This window comes from Syzygium oleosum, unplaced genomic scaffold (genome assembly GCF_021117445.2).
Source record: "Syzygium oleosum isolate NSW1041296 unplaced genomic scaffold, Sole_v2.1 Sole_v2.17, whole genome shotgun sequence".
Classification (NCBI taxonomy): domain Eukaryota; kingdom Viridiplantae; phylum Streptophyta; class Magnoliopsida; order Myrtales; family Myrtaceae; genus Syzygium; species Syzygium oleosum.
In genome coordinates, this window is record NW_026607501.1 from 1,514,678 (window position 1) to 1,536,771 (window position 22,094).

Below are 22,094 nucleotides of genomic sequence, written 5' to 3' on the forward strand. Positions count from 1 at the left end.
TCGTCGCACGACATATAGTTTGCATGCTAGGTTGCATTAATCGCATGTCATTTTCGCATGTCATTGCATATAGGCTAGATTTCATTTAAATAAGTGAAAATCCAAAAAAGAAATTGAGTGAATTGCTTGTTAATTAGAAATCATATTAGGGTGTCAATGTGATTTTCTAGCTAATAATGCAGATGCTTACGTTGCTTCCAGGTAAGTAATTCTTCCAAACTTGCAATTTATTTAATGATTTCTGGGTGTTAAATTGGTGGTTTGCGCACTCGCATGAACACCTCACATGTTAGTAACTAAGTTGAAATGGATCCAAACCGCTCGCCAAAACATTTTTGAAAAGAAAAGGTACCGAAAGGGCGTTAGACCGGATCTAGCGTAATCAAGTCCCCGGGCTTAGAATCTCTAAGTTCGTAGGAATAAAACATATCTCCCTATGTTTTATTTAGGTTTCTAATCAACCTACCATAAATTGATTAGTGGCGACTCCGAGCATAAAAACTTTTGCATGTTAAAAACTTAAATTCTAAGTTGCGAATTGGTAGGGCTTGGGAGGGCCCGAGTTAAGATTAGTCTTAATAATCCATTAGCCCGAAAAATGACGAATTTTAGGTCGCGACACTAACTCTCCATACCCCTTTATTCTTCAATTTCCTCGTACTAGATGCATCAACTTGCTGCATATAAATGACAAAGTTTAGCTTCATACTAGATGATATTCGATGATGCAAACACTACAAAAAAACATGTTTTTTCCGACGAAATTTCCAACGAAAAATTTGGAAAAATTCGTTGGAAAACGAATTTTCCAACGAAAAAAATTCGTTGGTAATTCGTCGTCGCAAATTTTTCCAACGAAAAATTTCAATTTTCGTTGGAAATTTGCGACGAATTTTTTTTCGTTGGAAAACTCGTGGCTAAATTCGTTGGAAAAACTACAAAATTGTTTTTTTGATCGAAAAATCTTGGAAAGTTTTTTCCAACGAAAAAATTTCAATAATAATTCGTCCGACGAATTTCAATTTTTTTTTTTCCAAAAAAAAAATTTTTTGGTCGAAAAATCGCCCTTGCCGGCCATGGCGAGGGCCAAGCTCGCCCAGAACTCGGCCAGATCTGGGCGACCTCGAGCTCACCGGCGACGGCGATGAGGTGGTCGAGGAGCGTGAGGTTGAAGTCGCCGGGGATGGAGTGACGTCGGTGATGCCAATCTGGACGAGGCGGCGGGCGAGGTGGCGGCCCATGGTGTCGTCGGGGGCGCCGACCGCCGCGGGGGCCTGGCCCTGGATGGCCGCAGCGGCGCCTTTGGGGAGGGAGCCGACGTCGCCCGAGGGGGGCTTGCAGGAGTTGAGGGCCCCGATCTTGGTGTCCATGGCGCCGGAGCCGGAGGAGAAGGGGAGGCGGCGGGGGAGGAGGCGGAGGGGGACGCGTAGGGAGAAGGCGAAGCGAGGGAGAGAGAGAGAGAGAGAATATGTGGAAATTGAGAGTTGCGGGAATAATGAGCGCGAAAATATTGAATAAGGAAGGAGTAAGGTTTTCGTTGCAAAATTTGTGGGAAATTTCCCACGAATTTTGCAACGAAAATTGTACACACTGAAATAATTGCCCGGAAAATTGAAATTCGTTGGAAAATTCGTTGGAAATTTCCAACGAATTTTCCAACGAAAATTGTACACACTGAAATAATTGCTCGGAAAATTGAAATTCGTTGGAAAATTCGTTGGAAATTTCCAACGAATTTTCCAACGAATATAAAAAATGCCGAACAATACCGGGTTTTTTTGAATTCGTTGGAAAATTCGTTGCAAATTTCCAACGAATTTTCCAACGAAAATTGTACACACTGAAATAATTGCCCGGAAAATTGAAATTCGTTGGAAAATTCGTTGGAAATTTCCAACGAATTTTCCAACAAATATAAAAAATGCCGAATAATGCCGGGTTTTTTTGAATTCGTTGGAAAATTCGTTGGAAATTTCCAACGAATTTTCCAACGAAAATTGTACACACTGAAATAATTGCCCGGAAAATTTAAATTCGTGGGAAAATTTGTTGGAAATTTCCAACGAATTTACTTTTCGTTGGAAAATTTGTCGCAAATTTGCGACGAAAATTTTTTCATCGCAAATTTTCGTGGCAAAAATCCAGTTTTTTTGTAGTGAAACCACATAACCAATCCCATTGATATACCTGGGTGGTCGCACTTGAAGGGGTGGCTCCCATCGGTTCGAAAGGTGGTTCCCACTATTTAGCATTTTGCTCTTATAAGGATCAAGAAGTGGCTCCCACGATATAAAAATTCGTCTCATGTGACACTTAGTTTTAGGGGAGAGCAAAAAAGACTGGATTGACTGTAACATCCTGAATTTTGGCCCGTTACCGGGACCAATAAAGTGTATGTTAATGCTCGTTTGATTTTAGTAAGTCGCGCTCTAAATACAATTTAGGACTTCGGGTATCGGCGGGCGATTTTGGGCGAAATCTGTATAAAGTTAGGTGCGGAATTGTATGAATTGGTAGTGAAAATTTTATGGCGGGCCTTGGGATTTAATTCGTGCATTAATTATTGGAAATTAGAAAATAACAGTGGCTGTGATCTACTGTTCATGGGGTCGTGATGGGCCGATCGGGACGCAAGTTGGGTTTTTAGAACCAGTATTTTATGGCGAGGAAGTTCCGTGAAGGATCGGAATTAATCCGACGCCGTTTGGTGAGAGAAAAATGAGAATTTACGGTTTTACCCCTCAAAATTTCCGGACTAATTTTTGAGGGCTTAAAGGATGATTTTTAAGGATCCGACACCGTATTATGTTGGCCATGCATATATAGGACCGGTATGGACAAAAATTGGAATTTCTGTTCGGGATTGAAAAATTACGAAAATGCCCCTAAGGCCATTTTCTTTAATTCCGAAAATTGATCAAAATTTTGGGGACTAACCAAGGTTAAATGGGACTAAATCAGGTCTGGTCAGCCATGGTTAAGGACAAATGACCCCTTTGCCCCTTGCATTATTGGATATGGATGAACACTAGCCATTGGATTAAGGGCAAAAATGTCCAAGCCCTTGGATGATTGACACTTGGCTTCCACTAAACCATCTTTGACCCGATTTGACCTGAATTTTCTCTCTCTCTCTCCCATTTTTCTGATCAGCCGAGACACCCCTCCCCCATTTTCCTTCTTCTTCGCCATTCTTCCTCTTGACGTCATCATCGCCGGGAAGACCGTCCACTCCGGACCGCCGTGCCGGAGCCGCCCCCGCCAGACCAGCCACCGTCCAACACCACCATCAGCCACTTTCGCCCCTGAACCACCACCCTCAACCCCGGTTCCAGCCCAAACAGAAAAGACCAGCAGCAAATCGCCATCGCCGGTGCCGCCGTGACCGCCGGCTTGCCCCCAGAACGCCGCCGTCGATTTTTACCGCATGCAGATGATCGACCACTCGTTCCCGTCATCCCGAGTTAATATTAGGCGAGTACAAACCCCTAAACCCTTAATTAGTCTAATTGTGCTTTTTAGAGGGTAATTAGGAAGTTAATTAAGCTTAATCGTGGCCTAATCGTGTCTAATGTTGTGTGGGGTGATTAGGGGACCTAATTAGTGCTTAATGATATGGTTTAGAGGTGAATTAGGGCCTAATTAGTCTGCTGTCCTGGTACTGTTCATCAGTACCGAATTTGCAATAAAATGGCTTAAGTTGTGCATTAAGTGGGTTCATGGATTAAGGCCTTGAATTAAGCATTTGAGAGGCTAATTAGGCTTAGACAAGGCTTAATTAAGTGTATTTGGTGGTTGGATGATTAGGGTATGTGTTTAGGCCCTAATGAGATTGTTTAAGTGTGATTTAGTGACTAAGGCATAATCAGCCCTGGTACTGTCCATTCAGTACCGAAAATGCCTTATTTTGTCCAAGTTGAGTATTTAATGGACAATGGACTGATGGCGGGAATTTAGGCATTTTAAGGGTCGATTGGGACTTGAATAAATTCTATTGAATGACCCCATGATTGTGAGATCGACTTTCAAGACCGATTTGCCAAGGCGGGCCCTAGGCGCATTAAATTGTTTTGTAATAAATGTGCGGAGTAAATGTTGAATTGATTGGACTCGAATGGAGATAATTGGGAGTGCCGAGAATGCGTTAAATTTGTTTAATCGGTGAATGATCGTGTTTGGCATTCGGGCATTGGCAATTGGCTTGAATTCCCGGGTTTGTGGTTCGCAAAGTATGTTGTGATATGAGTGAAATTGAGTGCTTTGAAGTACATGCTTGAGTTTTATTAAATTGTGGCCTTCGGGTCGGGCCTACGGGTCGTTTTATCAACTGTGGCCTTCGGGTCGGGCCTACGGGTCGTTATATTCAATTGTAGCCTTCGGGTCGGGCCTACGGGTCGTTTTATTAACTGTTGGCCTTCGGGTCGGGCCTACGGGTCGTTATATTCAATTGTGGCCTTCGGGTCGGGCCTACGGGTCGTTTTATTAACTGTTGGCCTTCGAGTCGGGCCTACGGGTCATTTTATCAAATTGTGGGCCTTCGGGTCGTTATAATTGTGCATGATTCATATTGAATTCAAATGCCTAACTTGCAGGGCTGAGATAATAAATTGGGCTGTGAGCCCGGGCGAATTTATAGTGATTTACTGGTTCATGAATTTATTGTGTCGATTTACCTGTCTGGAGGTGCACGTTAGCCTAGTTTAGGATTAGGGGTTTTGTACTTGCTGAGTTTTATCTCACGGTTGTTGGAAAACCGATATTTCAGACCTCCGGCAGTAAAGATGGCGGAGCCGCTCGTGCGTTTTGGGATTCCCCACTTCATTGAGAAGACGATTTCTGTACATCCAGTAGGGGAGGGGAATGCGTATATTAGATACTATACTTTAGTATGGGCTATATCTTTTTGACTGAAGCCCATCTTAGCTCAGTTTAGTACCCCGGCCACTGATCCTTTTTGTTCGTCTTGGCCGCGACTCGTTTTTGGTTTTGGCTCTTTGTAAATGGATTTTGTATAAGCTTCTATATGTTTATAAAAGAGTATAATTGTTTTTATTTGCTGATCACTCGTGTGCGGCTATCCTTGGCTTGTGTTTATTTTGCCTGAGTGATATATATTTATTTATATATCGTGCTTTCGCTTGTGACTTGATCTCTGTGTTGGGTTTTGGGTCGGCGACGTGTCCTAGGAGCGTCGCACTACTATTTCGACCTATAAGCGGGATGCTCATGCTTCGTGGGGTACGGGGCGTGACATTGAGCCAGATCAAATGGCCGGAATTTTCAAGTCCGTATAGGCACAGGCCAAGATTTCGAGTTCCCCCTTATCGATACTCAAAGTACTTTGGTAAAGTCATAAATAAGTTAAAAAATAAACACGTAAAAAAAAGTGATATTTGAGGTGAAAAATCTAATAATTGATCTTTTTTTTTATGGAGATAAAATTCGGGCGCATCCTGAACCGGCCTGGACCTCTATTTCGGCCTCTATCGAGCCTGCAAATTCCATGGACTTGTGGATGCTCCCGTAGTTGACGGGGTATTGAAGGACTTGTCTCTTCTTTTTTTCTTCTTTTTGGTTGGGTTATCGTCGTCTGCTTACACGGCGCATTCGATGGAACGTTGGGTCTTCGTCTCCGTTGACTTCCCAATCCTCACGTAATGGCCTTTGGTTGAATATGAGGCACCAATTTGTCCTTCATATGGACCCATCTTATTCATTTGGTATCCCCCTCCCTTTCTTCTTCGTTGTTACCTTGATCTCTCTTTCTCTCTCCTCCTGTTGGAGAGTACTATGTTATATAATTAATATTAGTGTATTGAACCACGTGGCAAATTATAAGTGGACAATAAGCATGGACATTCAATAACTTATAACAATATGCCACATCACTTTTTATGTCAAATTTATAAAATAGCCTTAGTATCTGAGTTTCTCTTTCATTATTTTGTAATGGGAGTGAAATCAGGCAAGACGTTGAAATATGAATAACGTTACATGTACGGAGACTTTACTAGAATTTCTTACGAAATGAAATGGCTCGCTATGTGACACTCGTCATGTCATTAAATAAATGTGGAATCAGCATCAGCATGAAGTCCGTCAAAAAGGATAAAAAGATCAATGGGGCAAGATCAATTATAGGAAACTTATTTCCCTATTCCACCATCATTTCTTCTCTAAATTACATAGAAGTCTTCGTTAAGCATTATTGCAAACTGTCTTGAAGTTTGTTTGACAATCGTTGAAGCTATTCAAATGGTTTTTATTTTGTTATGCCAAATATAATTATTTCACCCATAGATATTTAATTGTTATTAATTTTGACTTCACTAGAGTTATCATTTGGTAGTTGTGTGTAGATCGTCTTCAAAACTAAAATTTGAGGGATCATTCTAATAAAGTTCAAATATATTCAATACTTTTATGGCCCCCACGGGTTCAAGAATCAAGAGGTAATTCCCACCATGTAGCATTTGGCCCTTATAAGGTTCAAGAGGTGGTTCCCCCTATGTAGCACTTTATCTAGCATGACACTTATTTTATAGGGTGAGCAAAAATGCTTGAAAGCCCGTATGGACCTTGATTTGACTAGCCGATTTTTTTCGATCGAAATAGGTTCGGCTGAGATTTCGGGCTCCCCTTTATGTTCGTGCCCTAACTTGCCCGAATTTTTTTTTTCAATACAAAAAATTTAGAATCGCACTTTTTCCACCTCAGATTTCACTACTACAGACACAACTAACACCTTGAATTAGCAAAATAACTAGTCGGCCATCTGTCAAATAAACTATTATTTGTTTGGAAAAGAGAGACACCAGTTTGTCCCAGACGAGAAAAAAGAAGAAGAAGAAACCAAATAAAGAAAAGGGCCAATGTGATCAGAGATCAGAGAGAGAGAACTAGTGAAGAGCTTCGTGAAAGAGAGAGAGAGAGAGGATGAGGGAGCACAGCAAAGAGAGTTTCTCATGGAGAGAGAGTTTTGCTTCGCTTTTTCTGTTCTCCGTGAAGAACCGAATGAATATCCTTCCGCCCCATCCTGTTACGAGTGCAAAACGGATTCTGTTGCGAGCGTGGGTGACTCAGCCTCCTAGAATCCTTTCGAAGCCACGTTACTTCGTTCTCTCTCCATTTATCCTCTCGCGTCTTTCTTTCTTTTCGGGTTAATGCCCGAAAAACCTCAAACTAATACACCCGTGATAAATTTATTCTAAGCTAATTTTTTTACCACTAAAAATCCCAAGCTAGTGCGCATGTGACAAATTTACCCCAAACTAATTTTTTGACCACCAAAAATCCCAAACTGGTACACTTGTGACAGATACACCCTCTATTAAATTGGATTAATACCACGAAAAATCACAAATTGGTAAACATATGACAAATAGAGGAGTAAAATCCCAAACTGGTACGCCTATTAACTGTCATGTGTCATCAAATTCAACAATTTGATGGTAAAATTTAACAGAAACTAACTGAGGGTAAATTTATCACGGGTGTACCAGCTTAGTATTTTTCGTGGTCAAAAAATTAGTTTTTGGTAAAATTGTCATAGGCGTACCAATTTGGGGTTTTCCGTGATATTAACCATTTTTCTTTCCTTGGGAAAAATGTTGTAAATGGTCCTTGAACTTTAATCCAATGTACAGTATAATCCATGAATTTTTAATTTATTAAATGTGGTCCCTGAACTTTAGCTCAATATGTAATGTGATGCCTAAATTTTTAATATATTCAATGTGATCCCTAAACTTTTAGTACATGTTCAAACTAGTCCTTGAACTATATGGAAATATTTCATATTGTCCCTAAAACTTAAATTAATGGAAAAATAACATTGAACATATAATACAGGGATTAGTTTGAACATGTACCAAAATTTTAGGGATTAGTTTGAACATACCGGTCGCCGGCAAACGGTGGCAGACCGAGAAGAAGAAGAAGAACAAACCAAAAAGGAAGAAGAAAACCAAGAAGAATCAGAAATGGAAAAATTGTTCCAGAATCAAGAAGCTACCTTTTTTTGCTTCTTGACTCTGTTCCAAAACTGATTCTGGAAACAATTTTTTGTAAATTTATTCCCGGGTACAAAAATTTTAAAAAATGAATTTCTTGTCCCAAACTGATTCTGAGAATAAAAGATCAGAAATGTTCACTTTTTTGCAACTTTCCAAACGCCCCTCAACAACCACCAAATACTTTCTCCTGGTGTCGAGCCCGAAATCATCTTCGTGCCCATCTCTAACATCTTTTCCAAGTCATACAATTAAAGTTAGAGAAAAGATCAAAAATATACAGTACCACATTAAAAGAATGGATTAAGGCTGTTACACTTGCATAATTCGGCCTTGCTCACCCATCAGCCTAGTCATGGCCACGGTTCGGAACCGACCGGTTCCGGTTCGGAACCGGCGGTTCCGGTTCATGGCCAAGCATCAACCGGAACCGTCCGGTTCCGGGCCGTTCCGGTTCCCGGTTCGGGTTGAACCGATCGGTTCGAGGGCCGGTTGTGGGCAGTTCTTTTTTTTTCTTTTCTTCCTCCGCCGGCCATAGCCGGGGCCGAGGCGGAGTCGCCGGCCTCGAGCGAGGGGCTCGCCGGCCTCGGCCCGGCTCGCGGTTCGGGCGAGGCCGCCCTCGCCGGGCCGGGCGAGGCCGGCCTTGCCGGGCCGGCGAGGCTCGACCTCGCCCGGCGTCGGCCGAGGCCGGCCTCGCCGGTCAGCGGGCGAGGTCGGCCTCGCCGGCGCCGGCGGCTCGAGTCTCGCCGGCCGGCGAGGCCGGCCTCGCCGATTGCGTGCGAGGTCGAGCCTCGCCGGCGCCGGCCGAGGCCGGCCTCGCCGGTTGCGAGGCGAGGTCGGCCTCGCCCCCGACGCGGCGAGGGCGGCCTCGCCGAGGCCGGCGACCTCCTCCGCCGGCCCGGCTATGGCCGGCGAAGGAAGAAAAGAAAAAAAAATAAGAAAAGGAAAATAAAAAAAGAAAAGAAAATAATAAAAAATTAAAAAGTTAATGTTCCGGTGACGGAACATTATTCAATATAAAATTGTAATTAAAATGTAAATTGTAATCAAATTTGGGGACAAAAAGACAAGAGAGGGCTTGAACTTAATAAATTATCATTTAGCACATTATAATTCGTTACAACGATTTATAAAAAAAAAGAGCACAATATATATGCCCTAAAATGACCCCAAAACCTAAGCATTCCGTGCGCAGGGGACCAGAGGTCACATGTCGTCGGATTATATTTCGGTTTCCCTAAGCTCACGTGGGCGTACCCGGTATGAGAAACAAGGGTTCCCGAAAATATTTGCCAACTCCAATAGTTCTTTTACCCTCAATCGTCACTATTCCGTTCGTGCACGTACCGGTAGTATCTTCGTCGTTAAAGAATTCGGATTCATTATTCCGATCTATCTCTTTTGCGGTATTGAGCCTTCGTCCGATCAGCAACACAAGCTTGAATCTGCACTGATTTTGGAGATAATCTTGAACGATGTTCGTCCAAAATATTACCTCCGCCTTGAATGCTTGTTCGACCGCAACTGTGGAACAAGGGGTTGAAAAAATCTGTTTTGCAATAAGAGAAAGGATTGGATATTGGCTTGCGTGCCTCTTCCACCAATCCAAAATTAAAAAATCTGTACCACCTTCGGATTCAGTAAACTCAAATGAAACGGTTAGATAAATCTCTAATTCAGAAATATTTCCTATTACTCCCTTTTGTTTTTTTTGTCTATGTAATAAAAGTTGGTACCCTCTACTAATTTTACCTGTACTGTCATTTTGTATCTCCGTAGATCGAGAAGATCCAATATCACCTAAATTATATTTAGCATAAAATTCATTATATAATTCTATTACTACATTTTTAACCTCACGTATTATGGTTGTAACATTTATCGCATCATAATGTAAACATTGATAATACGTACGCAAAAAATCATTTAAGCCATCCAATTTGCAACGCGGATCAAAAACACAAGCAACTAAATAAATAATGGGAATTTCCCTATAATAATGTAGCCACTTCATTTTCATTGCAACTATAGTATGTTGCAATTCAACATCATTTTCATATTCATCAAAAATTCCGACAATATTAGTACACTCTACTAAAAATAAATGTGTAGTAGGATAATAAACACCGGACAAAGTATAAGTTGAATCATTAAAAACCTTTAAAACATCTAAAATTTTTTGGCAAATATCCCACTCTTGTGGGTATAAATTAATCTCAGGTATATTATTAGAAATAAATGCATATAATAAATCTTTATATGCTAAAGATTCATTAAGCAAGTGAAAAGTAGAATTCCAACGAGTTGGAACATCTTTTGGAAATCTTTTTGGCCTTTTGCCATTTTCTCTACAAAATCTACCCCATTCTTTCATTTTCTAGGGATGTTTCCATAAAAATTGAATCACCGTTTTTATTGGTTGAAGAAAAATATCAAGAGTTTTCAAACCATCTTGTACACATAAATTTAAAACATGACAAGCACATCTAATGTGAAAAAATTTTCCACCAAAAGCGGGTTTACAAATATTTTCTAAATCGGCAATTGAAGCGGTATTTGCCGCAGCATTATCAAAACCAATTGAAAAAATTTTGTTAAGCAAATAATATTCTTCTAAAATTTGCCTAATTATTCTATAAATATTATTTGCCGTATGCTTATTATCGAAAACTCTAAATGCAATAACTCTTTTTTGAATACTCCACTCGTCATCTATCCAATGACATGTTATGCCCATGTAAGAATGATTTTGCCAATGATCACTCCAAATATCACTACCTATATGCACGCATCCATTAAATTGCATAAAAAAGTTTTGTAAATCTTTTCTTCCATTTTTGTAAAGATCTTTAATTACTCGTTTAATTGAATTTCTAGGAACACGTTTTGCTTGTGGAGCACATGCTTTTTGTACAAATTCATTAAAACCAAATCTTTCTCCAAAATTAAATGCTAAATGCTCAACGGAAATAAATTTGCCTAATTCTTCCTTATAAGTTTTTTCATTAAAACGAAATAAAGGGAAAGTGTTAGGATTGACGTACCCGGAAATTTGTTGTTGCCCGATATCGATTCCCGTTTCGGTTGGATGTTTGCTCGTAAGATGTCGTTTAAATGTTCCATATCCTTGTCCACCTGTATATTTATATATTTTCCCACAATATTTACAAATTATATCATACCTTTTTTGACCAATATCAAACCTTTCCATTTTCGTGAAATGATTCCAAATGTCAGATGTAAATTCCCGTTCCACTTCCTTTGTTGTAGATATTTCGGCAGGAGGATGAAAACTTTCTTGCGCCGGGACGCGCTCCACATCGGGAAAAATGTTGATTTCATCATCTTGAAAATCTGCATATTCACGAGGATCAAAAGAATGATGGGATTCCGTCGCGATATTCTTACCTTTGCCAGTTGGCACTCGACTTCCACTTGCCATTTTTTGAGTGGATTAAGAGAATTGAGTGAATTAATTGGGAGAATTAAGAAAGAATTGCGTGTATTGAGAAAATTGAGAGAATTTAAGAGAATTTGAGAGAATTTCGACTATTGAGAGAATTTATAAGAAAAAAATGAGAAGAAAATTTAGAATTAAAAAAAAAAAGAAAAGATAACCATTGCAATTTTGCAATGGTTATCTTTTTTTTTTTTTAATAGTTTTTTGCCCGTTGCCAACGGGCCGCAAGCCCATAGCAGGGCCTGCAGACGTGCAGGCCCTGCTGCGGGGATTTTTTTTTTTTTTTTTATTTTGCCCGCAGCAGGGCCTGCAGTGCAGGCCCTGCTGCGGGCGCCTGGGGGGGGGGGCCCGGGGGGTTTTTTTTTTTTTTTTTTAAAAAACTTTGCCCGTTAGGCCAACGGTCACTGCACTGCAAAGTGAGTGCAGTGCGACTCTGCGACTCTGCTGCTGCGCGGTTTTTAGTTTTTTTTTTTTTTTCGAACCGGCGACAGCGGTTCATCAAGATTGACGGATACGGATATTTTCTCGAAAAGTGATGGGAAGTTTTGTTGGTGGCCACGGGCGGTTTCGGCCGGAACCGGCCGGACGGACGGTCAAACCGGGCCGGCCAGCGGTTCGGGCCCGGTTCCAAACCGTGGGCCCGGTCAACGGTCCGGGCCCGGGTTTGACCGGTCCGGTTCCGGGCCGAAACCGGCCCGTGGCCACCACTACATCAGCCCACTTCCCATCACTTTTCGAGTAAAATATCTGGTATCCGTCAATCTTGTTGAGTTTACACAAAAAAAAGAAGAAGAAGGAATACTAGTAATTATCACTGTTTAAAGATGAACAAACATATCATTGTCAAATTTAAAGGAGAAAAGATAAATAATAATAAATAATAAATTAAAAAACAATGATGATGAGGATGAGGATAACAATAATAATAATAAGATTTTTTTTGGTCAGAATATAATAATAAGATAAAAAAAAATCTTATTTGCTTTTATGATAGTATTACTTTAGTTCGTTGAATGTTTTCGTCTTTAATATCGTTAGTGAAACCGTAGGTAATTCTCCTTAGCCGAAATTAGACTTTGACTTGACTTCGAAAATTAGCTCACAGGTTCATGTCCCCAAACTTAATAATGAGGCGGCATATACTTTGCTCGTCTCGTATCGAATTTACTTTTCACACTTTACTTTTATTCGTCCTTTATTGTCATTTTGATGTGTTGTGTTGTTTTCTTTATTTTAATATCGTGACTCGATTTCTTTAGCTTCGTTCGACGAGTAGATTACACTTTCGAGTCAATCTCAATCAAACAAGCATGTATAGACACGTATTGAAGAATACTTAGAATCCATAATTTGATAAAGATGACACAAATCACCTAATAAGTAATTAGTGTAATCAAATCTCCAAACTTAGGATCTCTAGCTCGTAGGAAAAAGAACGTTCTCTGGCTGGTACCTTGCCTACTTAAATAGGCTAGTGACAACTACCTTTTAGTATATTTCTCAACGTCGTAAGCGATTAAGATTTGGGAGAGCACCTCGATTAGAGGGATTGCACGTTCTTGTTTGATAAGTTGTTAAACCCGCTCGTCCCGCTTCACAACAGCCTGACTACCTTTGCACGAACTATCAACATTTATATTACCAAAATATTACGAAGGCAATTAAAATTCAACATCTTATTTGTTTCTGCATTGTGTTGATCCTGAAATCACTTGAACCGGTTGGATTGTTCTACCCTAACCAGATCGTCTTCTCTAGCTCTTCTACTCCTTGCTGCAACTTTGACCTTCATGGTCGTATATGTTGCTCAAGTCATCCACTTCAGCAGTGATCCTTCGACGCGATTTTGGCTCCCGATGCTCAAGGAGCTGCCAGGGAGGCATATGCTGGCATGAGATCACTAGTTGCAGAATCCTCAGCCACGATTACCATGTAATGATGGAGTTTGACATAATTTCGAGCCTTTGGGTATAGATTTTCAGCTTCAAAATCATTATACAGTTAAAATGCAAATCGCGAATCATTTGGATACATGCTTCCGATAGTGCATGATTGTGACTTCTCCTGGATAGCAATAATTAGCACATACACATTGCGTATTAACAAGGCATAACACCATTTCACTTCAAGTAATAACAGAGGAAAAGCTTGGCTTTCATATGAATTGTGCGCTCACGCGGAGCATGTAGGCCAACTTGTTATCTAATAGAGGAAAGGTTTGGCTAAGGCATGTTGATCTGTCGACTTGTTTTCTAAAAGTGACAGCTTGGAGCCTGATTCACGGCCTGTTTCTCTTCCTTCTTTATTAAGCAAAGTTGACTAAGATTCGGAGGCCAACTTTGATTTTTCTTGCTTGACCGCCAATGGTAGGACGTAGATTATTCAACACCACCCTCTTTGATCTGCCCAATCCCCTGCAAACCGATTCTAGTCGTAGCTCTATCGATATTGTCTTTTGTAGTTGCAAACGGTGGCCGCCCATTTCCGTGACCGATGCAGCCAGAACTTTGCTACCTAAAGTATTTGGTGGGCCTTTATTACACGAGAGCAATCACCTATTCTTTCTGAAATCTTTCTATTAATTGAGGCACAATCATTATTTTGAGCAACAATATTGTGGTTCTTAAACCGATTTCATGCCTATCTATAATCCCAATTGCAAGTTTAATAACAAAATTTGGGGGAAGTTGATGTTCAAATACTTGCTGTCCAGATTGAAGTTGCATGGCTTGATTGCATAATTCATGGTGATTTGTTGAATATTTTTGCCGTCGGTGTTCATGAAATTGCATATCACTAGGTCACTCTCGATCACGTCTTCACGTGTAAATTCATGTTTACATTGCCTATACATTCCTTGCATTCTAGATTTGTATATTAGGGGGCATGCTTAATAAAACCACATGTAGATTTATTAGGTGTTGTACATTTAGGACATTGCATATTAGCCATTCACATTTTTGGGGAAAGTTATATTCACAATTTTAAGGGTGTCCATATTTGCATAATTGGGCATATTGAAGATTTTTCATTACATATTAGGATAGAGTTTCATTATATTAGTATTAGGACAAGCATTATCATGCACATCTAGGCCATTTGGAGTGCATTATTATTAATTGTCATATTTGCACGTTTCCAAATTGGAAAATGAAGAAAAATCATATCTTGCGTGTTAGTAATTTAAGATTGCATCTTCATTAAAAAAAAAAAAACAAATGTATAGTGGAACTCTCCGCAAGTCGCGAAGAGTATTATCGTCCCATTCCTGCATTTTATTTTCTTTATCAGTTTTTTGCTTTTTTTTTTTTTTGGTTTGTCTTTTTAAAAAGTGAAGCACCAAAGCCAATTTGTGTCTTGCAAAGTCTTGGTTTTCCCGCATTTTATTGAACTTTCCTTCCCATTTGCTCCTTTTCACTCTTGCTTCGCCTTCTAGACCAAAAAGTACATGATGTCTAGTAAAGTCTTGGTCTTCCCGAGTTTATGGTATATTTACATGAAGAAATATATATGATCGTGGAAGCTACAAATATCTGGGATAATTTAATATTACAAAACAGGCACTTGTGGATAGCAAGCATTCTCGAAAGTCTTGGTCTTCATTTCATATCTTGGTAGGTGAAAAGTCTTGGTCTTCATTTCATGTCTTGGTAGGTGAAAAGTCTTGGTCTTCCTGGACTTTATAGTTTTCTCTCTCCATTATCTCATTATCACTTGGCTTCACCATATGCTCCTCCCCTGCTCAACAGTGTTCTCCTGCTGCTCATCCGAACCTAGCGCTCATGCTTGTTGGATTGCTCTCGTTGATCTAATCCCGTTCAACGGTCTCCTCCAGGAAGTCTACTCGGAATAGGTAAGAGACATCTATCTACTTGCTCTCTTTTCCCTCAAACCGATGCAGCCAGAACTTCGCTCACTAAAGCATCCGGTAGACATTCATTACATGAGAGCAACCACCCATATCGTTTCTGAAATCTTTCAATTAATGGAGGGAAAAGCAATCTTTTGAGCAAAAGAAGAGGCGACAGTAGCAACAAAAATTTGGTTCTTAAACCGATTTCATGTCTATCTATAATCCCGATTGCAAGTTTAATAACAAAATTTTTGGGGAAGTTGATGTCAAATACTTGCTGTCTAGATTAAAGTTGCATGGCTTGATCATGGTGATTTGTTGATCTTAATTTGGCCTAGTTGTTTTGATGAGGTGATACATCTGCACGCTACTTGTTTGAGCCAAAACTGACCTCTATTTTATGATTTTTCATTATATATTAGGATAGAATTGCATTATATTCATATCAGGACAATTATATTAGAAAAATTAGAATTTTCGTGGACAAGCATTATCATGCACATCTAGGCCATTTGGAGTGGATTATTATTAATTGTCATATTTGCACGTTTCCTTTCATAAATCAAATGTTATAAATTGGAAAATCTGGGACAATCTTTATGCATGTTAACAACTTTAGATTGCATCTTCATTAAAGAAAACAAAACAAAAATGTGATGTGGAACTCTTCGCAAGTCACGAAGTATTATCGCCCCATTCCTGCATTTTTTTTCTTTATCAGTTTTTTGCTGTTTATCTTTTTTAGTTTTTCTTTTTTCTCTTTGTTCGAGCCAAAATTGTCCTCTAATTTATGATTTTTCATTACATATTAGGATAGAATTGCATTATATTCGTATCAAGACAATTATATTTAGATTCTCCACTCTTGTTGATTTTTATAACTTTCGATATTTAAAACATGATTGATAAAAGTATCCGAAATAATATGGGCTAATTTTATGATAACAATTCGTAGCACCATACGAGTCTTAAGGGCTCTTCTTTTGGAATGGAAAACGGGCGAATATTTTTATTTGAATCAAGCAACAAGATATGATTTTATCAATCGTGTGTAGCTTTTAGGCCTTTAACAATTGGCGGATGGTGGGTCATCGTCCTCGGAGGGGTCAAGTCCTTAATGCTATGCTTGATGGGACATGGTGACAAAAAAGTCTAAGGCAAGGTCCTACCAATTCAATCATTTTGTTTTAGCATTGAAGGGACCGATCTTTGGTCACAATCGGCGAACGTGATCCAATAATTGTTTTCAACCACCACCACCATCATCATTATCAAACTCACACCTAGAGACTCCACTTTCATTCAATTCCCGTCTTGCATGCATGTTGATTGTCGCCAATCACCAACATCTTTGATCTGCTATTCTAGTCGTATCTCCATTGATATTATTATTCGTCGTTGCAAGCGGTGGCCACGCATTGCCATAGCTGAATTCACACGCATAGACTGAACCGCCGAATCCAGTGCTTGTCCCCCTGCTCAATAGTATTCTCCTCCTGTTCATCCGAACTTAGCGCTCGTGCTTGCTGGATTGCTGTTGTTGATTTGTCCAGATCGCTAGTCATATTTTGTCATTCAAACTGGGCATGATAGAGCCGTTATTCAGCACGAGATAGGCCCATCGCCCATCACAGTTCACCTGCTGCCGTGGTCAAGCCGGAGTCCTCACCTCATTGCTACGTTCCCACCACTGCCTTGCCGTGATCATCGCTAAGTGGCGTCGTGAGTCGTCACAACAAGCTGCCTACTCGTTGATCTAAACCCGTTTTCCGGTCAACTCCAGGAAGTCTACTCGAAATAGGTAAGAGACATCTATCTACTTGCTCCCTTTTTCCCTCAAAACTGATGCAGCAAGGGAGGTTGATGTCAAGTACTTGCTGGCCAGATTAAAGTTGTGGCTTGATTGCATAATTCATGGTGATTTGTTGATCTTAATTTGGCCTAGTTGTTTTAATGAGGTGATACATCTGCACGCGTACTTGTTCGAGCCAAAATTGACCTCTAATTTATGATTTTTCATTACATATTAAGATAGAATTGCATTATATTCGTATCATGACAATTATATTAGAAAAATTAGAATTTTCGTGGGCAAGCATTATCATGCACATCTAGGCCATTTGGAGTGGATTATTATTAATTGTAATATTTGCACGTTTCCTTTCATAAATCAAATGTTATAAATTGGAAAATCTGGGACAATCTTTATGCATGTTAACAGCTTTAGATTGCATCTTCATTTAAAGAAAACAAAACAAAAATGTGATGTGGAACTCTCCGCAAGTCACGAAAGTATTATCGCCCCATTCCTGCATTTTTTTTCTTTATCAGTTTTTTGCTGTTTATCTTTTTTAGTTTATCTTTTTGCTCTTTTTTCATTTATTAAACTTAAATTTGGAAAGATCAATGAAAATCTAGACATAATTCCGACAGACAAGTACAATAGAGATTAATGAACGAAAAATCACAACATGGTTAAAAATGACAAAAGTTGGACAAAAATTAGTTGATTTTGAGCAAGAGAACAATAATCAATGCTAATTGTCAGATAATAATCAGTCTCCATAAGTCTTGTCTTCCTGGATTTTATTAAAGTTTCTTTCCCATCAGCTCTTTGTCAATTTTGCTTCACTTTCACGACAAAAAAGTTCATCATACCCGGTAAGGTCTTGATTTTCTTGAGTTTATGGTTTATTTACATGAACAGATATATGATTGTGGAAACTACGAATATCTGGGATAATCTCTAAATATTACGAAACAAGCACTTGTGGATAGAAAGCATCCTCGAAAGTCTTGATCTTCGTTTCCTCTCTTTGGTAGGTGAAAGTCTTGGTCTTCCTCGACTTCATAGTTTTCTCTCTCTATTAGGTCATTATCGCTTTGATTCACCATAACCTTTGTTGTTGTCTACAGTGACTGATTCACCCATGGCCATTGTAGAGATTGTTTTGGGTTCCGTCTTGGCTTCCTTCTTTCAGGTCCTATTCGACAAATTAGCTTCTTTGGGATTGAGCAATGCGCAAAGGGAAGGAGCACCGCCCTTCTCTGGAATCAGCACCGACCTGCTCAATAATTGGAGGAAGACGCTAGATACAATCAATGCAGTGCTGGATGATGCAGAGGACAGGCAACTGAGCAGTAATTGTCTAGTGAAGCTGTGGTTGGACGATGTTAGGGACTTGGCCTATGACATGGAAGACTTGCTCGATGTGCTCGCGCTCCAAGCCACTCAGGTTAAGTCGGGGGCAAAATCCAGCACAAGCAGAGGTCGGATAAATTGGAAGTTCTCTTGCTTTGGCCAAGATAAATCCTCCAGATCGAATCTAAACCCGTGCTTGCTCGTGTCTGAAACCGAGGTCCAGGAGATCAATGGCAGGTTGGAAGATATTGTCATCAGGAAGGATCGTTTAAGCTTGAGAGAGAATGTTGTGGGCAAATCTTACTACACCAACCAAAAGCTCCCTAGCACTTCTCTGCCGGAGACTCAGTTTTTTGGCAGGAAGAAGGAAGAAGCACAGATACTCGAACGATTGGTCAGTGAGGTCGAAAATTCTGATGCCACGCTGAGCATAGTCCCCATAGTTGGGATGGGTGGTGTTGGAAAGACGGCATTGGCTCAACGGCTGTATAATGATGCTAGAGTGAAAAGCTATTTCGAGACGAGAGCATGGGTTTGTGTGTCAGATGTTTTTGATGTTTTTGACATAACAAAGACTATTTTGCGGTCGATCACCGGGTTGTCCTGCGAGGGCGAAGATCTTAACGGACTTCAAGTTAAGTTGAAGGACAGTTTATCCGGGAAGAAGTTTCTTGTGGTTTTAGACGATGTATGGAATGAGAACTACGGAAAATGGACTGACTTCTTAAAGCCATTTGAAGCGGGGGCCAAGGGAAGCAAGATCATTGTCACGACTCGCAACCTTCCCGTTGTTTCCATAAGAGGAGCTTCACCGTATCATTTGGAGCAGCTGTCCCTTGATAATTGTACAAGCTTATTAACCTTTCATGCTCTTGGAGCAACAAATTTTGAAAGCCACCCAGATCTTGAAAGAATAGGCAAGGAATTAGCTAAAAAATGTAAAGGCTTACCTTTGGCAGCGAAGATGTTGGGTGGTGTCCTATGTAACGAAAGGAATCCAGATAAATGGAAAGCTATCTTAAATAACAGAATATGGGATCTTCCAAAGGGAAAAAAGATGAGGTACTCCCAGTTTTGAAATTGAGCTATGTCCATCTTCCTTCTTATTTGAAGAGATGTTTTGCTTATTGTGCGGTATTTCCCAAGGATTATGAAATTGAGAGGGATGAGCTGGTACTCTTATGGATAGCAGAGGGCTTTTTAGATGGACAAAAGGCAAATGAGGATATCTTGAGACTGGGACAAGATCACTTCGATGAGTTAGTATCGAGATCATTTCTTCAACAATCAAGGGTCGATGCATCTAAGTTTTCAATGCATGATCTTCTGAATGATCTAGCAAAGTCAATTGCGGGTGGGACATGCTATAGATCAGGGGACTCTCAGCTGGCAAGTAATGAAGACGATGCATCTCTAGAGAAAGCTCGTTATGCATCATTCATGACAACATGGCATGTTACATCAAAATGCCTGGGAGCATGTCACGGAATGAAGGTACTAAGAAGTTTAATTCTAGGATGTGTTGGATCTAGTGAGGGCTCTTTCTGTATTTCCAACAAGGTGCTACATGACGTGCTAACAAACTTAAAGTACTTGAGGGTGTTCTCGTTATGTCATTGTTACATCACAGAGGTACCGCATTGTGTCGGTGATTTAAAACATCTTCGATATCTCAATTTCTCGTACACTGATATCAAATGGCTACCCGAGTCAATTAGCACCTTGTGCAAATTACAAGCTTTGATATTGAGAGGTTGTCGAAAGCTTTCTATGTTGCCTTCAGGTATCACAAACTTGGTCAGCTTACAGTTTCTTGACATTAGAGATACAAAAAGTCTAAAAGAGATGCCATTGGGTATTAGTAATTTGAAGAATCTTACTATCTTGTCCAAGTTTGTGGTGGGAATAGAGAAAGGGTCACAGTTAAAAGAGTTAAAGAAGTTGCCACATCTTCAAGGAGAATTACTCATATCAGAATTGCAAAAGGTGGAAGAAGTGAGAGACGCGGTTGATGCTAATTTGTCAGGAAAGCAAGGCCTTAGCAACTTAGCCTTGCATTGGGGTGAAGATTTTGGAAATTTGCGGAATGATAAGCGTGAAGCGCAAGTGCTTCACTTTCTGCAACCTCACACTCATCTTGAAAATCTCACTATCTCATACTATGGTGGTGCAAAACTCCCATCCTGGTTAGATAGTCCATCATATTCTAAGATAGTGTCTTTGTACTTGCGAGACTGTCCTAATGTCACGTCGCTGCCCCTACTTGGACAACTACCTTCACTTAAGGAATTATCTCTTAAAGGTCTACATGCAGTAAGAATGATAGGCTCTGAATTTTATGGTGGTAAAAGGCCTTTCTCGACCTTAACAACTTTGAAGTTTGAAGAGATGTTGGCATGGAAGGATTGGGGTCGTTATGCCGGGGACCCAAAGGAAGAATTCCCATTCTCCTGTCTTCAGCATCTTGTTGTCCGGAGCTGTCCTTCGTTGGTCGGGACATTGCCTTGTCAACTTGATCTTCTCATAAAGCTTGAAATTCATTCATGCCCGCATTTGAATAACTTAACCGGCATGGTTCATCTTCCATCTCTCCACGAGTTATACCTTGAGGATTGTAATAAGGAGATCTTAACGTGCTTGGTCAGCCTAACTTCTTTAACCATTCTCAGAGTTGAAAATCTTGCAGATCTCGTTTGCTTTAATCATGAGTTTATGAGTGGTTGGGTCAAGCTAAAGGAGCTTCAAATAACAAGCTGTGACAAGCTAACACACTTGTGGCAAGATGAAAATGAAACGCGAAATCTTATTTGCCTCCAGAAATTAGCCATCCAAAGCTGTGCTCAATTCACGTCTTTTGTGGCAGGAGAAAAAGAGATAGAGCTTCCTTCCAACCTTGAAAGCATGGAATTAAGGAATTGCATGAGTTTAGAAAAACTTTCGAGCAAAATGCAGGCCCTCAGAAATTTGGTTATTGCGAATTGTCCAAAACTCATGGGATTTATCATTGCTCCCGATGACCCCACCAGTAATAACTCGATGCCTCAACTTGCTGCTCTAAAGACACTTCAAATTAGTGATTGTGAGGGAGTGGAGTCGATGGAAGAGATTGCCATAGAATCGTTGAAATATTTAACTATTAACAACTGTATGAAACTAAGAAGCCTACCACAGTGCCTTCGCACGCCCTCCCATCTCACTCGTTTGGAAATACGTGGCTGTCTAGCATTGGAGATAGAGGACTTCCCTCCCCTTCCCCTCACCCTGTCGTGTTTCTGGCTCCGTAGTTGTCCTAAGGTAAAGTCTCTACCAAATCAGTGGCATCGTCTTTCATCCCTCCAGGTATCTATATATTATCAATTGCCAAAATATCAAACGCTTCCCCGAAGGAGGTTTTCCTCCCAATTTGCTGCACCTTATAATTGGAATGTGTGAGAATCTGGAGCAACCAGTGAGAGAATGGGGCTTACACATGCTCGCTTCCCTCGAGAGTCTGGGAATTGACGGAAGGAGCATGGGAGGGGAGGGAGAGAAGGTGCGGTTTCCTTCGGAGGAGAACGAGGAGGAGGAGGATGCGTGGAGTCTTCTCTTCCCTTCCTCTCTAACCTCTCTTGGCATTTACCAGATGAA

The 22,094-nt window shown here is 40.4% G+C and overlaps 3 protein-coding genes across 3 annotated transcripts in view; all 3 read left to right on the forward strand.

Annotated features, from left to right (window-relative positions):
* Nucleotides 1-15,186: 15,186 nt before the first annotated feature.
* Nucleotides 15,187-22,094, forward strand: part of LOC130134646 (putative disease resistance protein At3g14460) — a 75,979-nt gene continuing 69,071 nt past the window's right edge. Inside the window, exon 1 of the mRNA XM_056318995.1 lies at nucleotides 15,187-15,325. The gene's annotated coding sequence lies outside the window, so the exon portion shown is untranslated. The remainder of the gene's footprint in view (nucleotides 15,326-22,094) is intronic.
* LOC130140274 (putative disease resistance RPP13-like protein 1) lies at nucleotides 18,256-19,384 on the forward strand. Its single transcript, XM_056319286.1, has 2 exons — nucleotides 18,256-19,312; nucleotides 19,362-19,384. Exons 1-2 carry the CDS (start codon nucleotides 18,256-18,258, stop codon nucleotides 19,382-19,384), a joined length of 1,080 nt encoding a protein of 359 aa, XP_056175261.1.
* LOC115669613 (putative disease resistance RPP13-like protein 1) lies at nucleotides 19,365-22,036 on the forward strand. Its single transcript, XM_030590778.2, has one exon. The coding sequence runs from the start codon at nucleotides 19,500-19,502 to the stop codon at nucleotides 21,897-21,899; it is 2,400 nt and encodes a 799-aa protein (XP_030446638.2). The 5' UTR covers nucleotides 19,365-19,499; the 3' UTR covers nucleotides 21,900-22,036.

Excerpts from the sequence above, each read along its gene's own strand:
- LOC130140274 (XM_056319286.1), top strand. The coding sequence starts at position 18,256 with ATGGCCATTGTAGAGATTGTTTTGGGTTCCGTCTTGGCTTCCTTCTTT. Across the intron at positions 19,313-19,361 it reads GCAGCTGTCCCTTGATAATT|CCACCCAGATCTTGAAAGAA; the intron begins GTACAAGCTTAT and ends AAATTTTGAAAG.
- LOC115669613 (XM_030590778.2), top strand. The coding sequence starts at position 19,500 with ATGGGATCTTCCAAAGGGAAAAAAGATGAGGTACTCCCAGTTTTGAAA.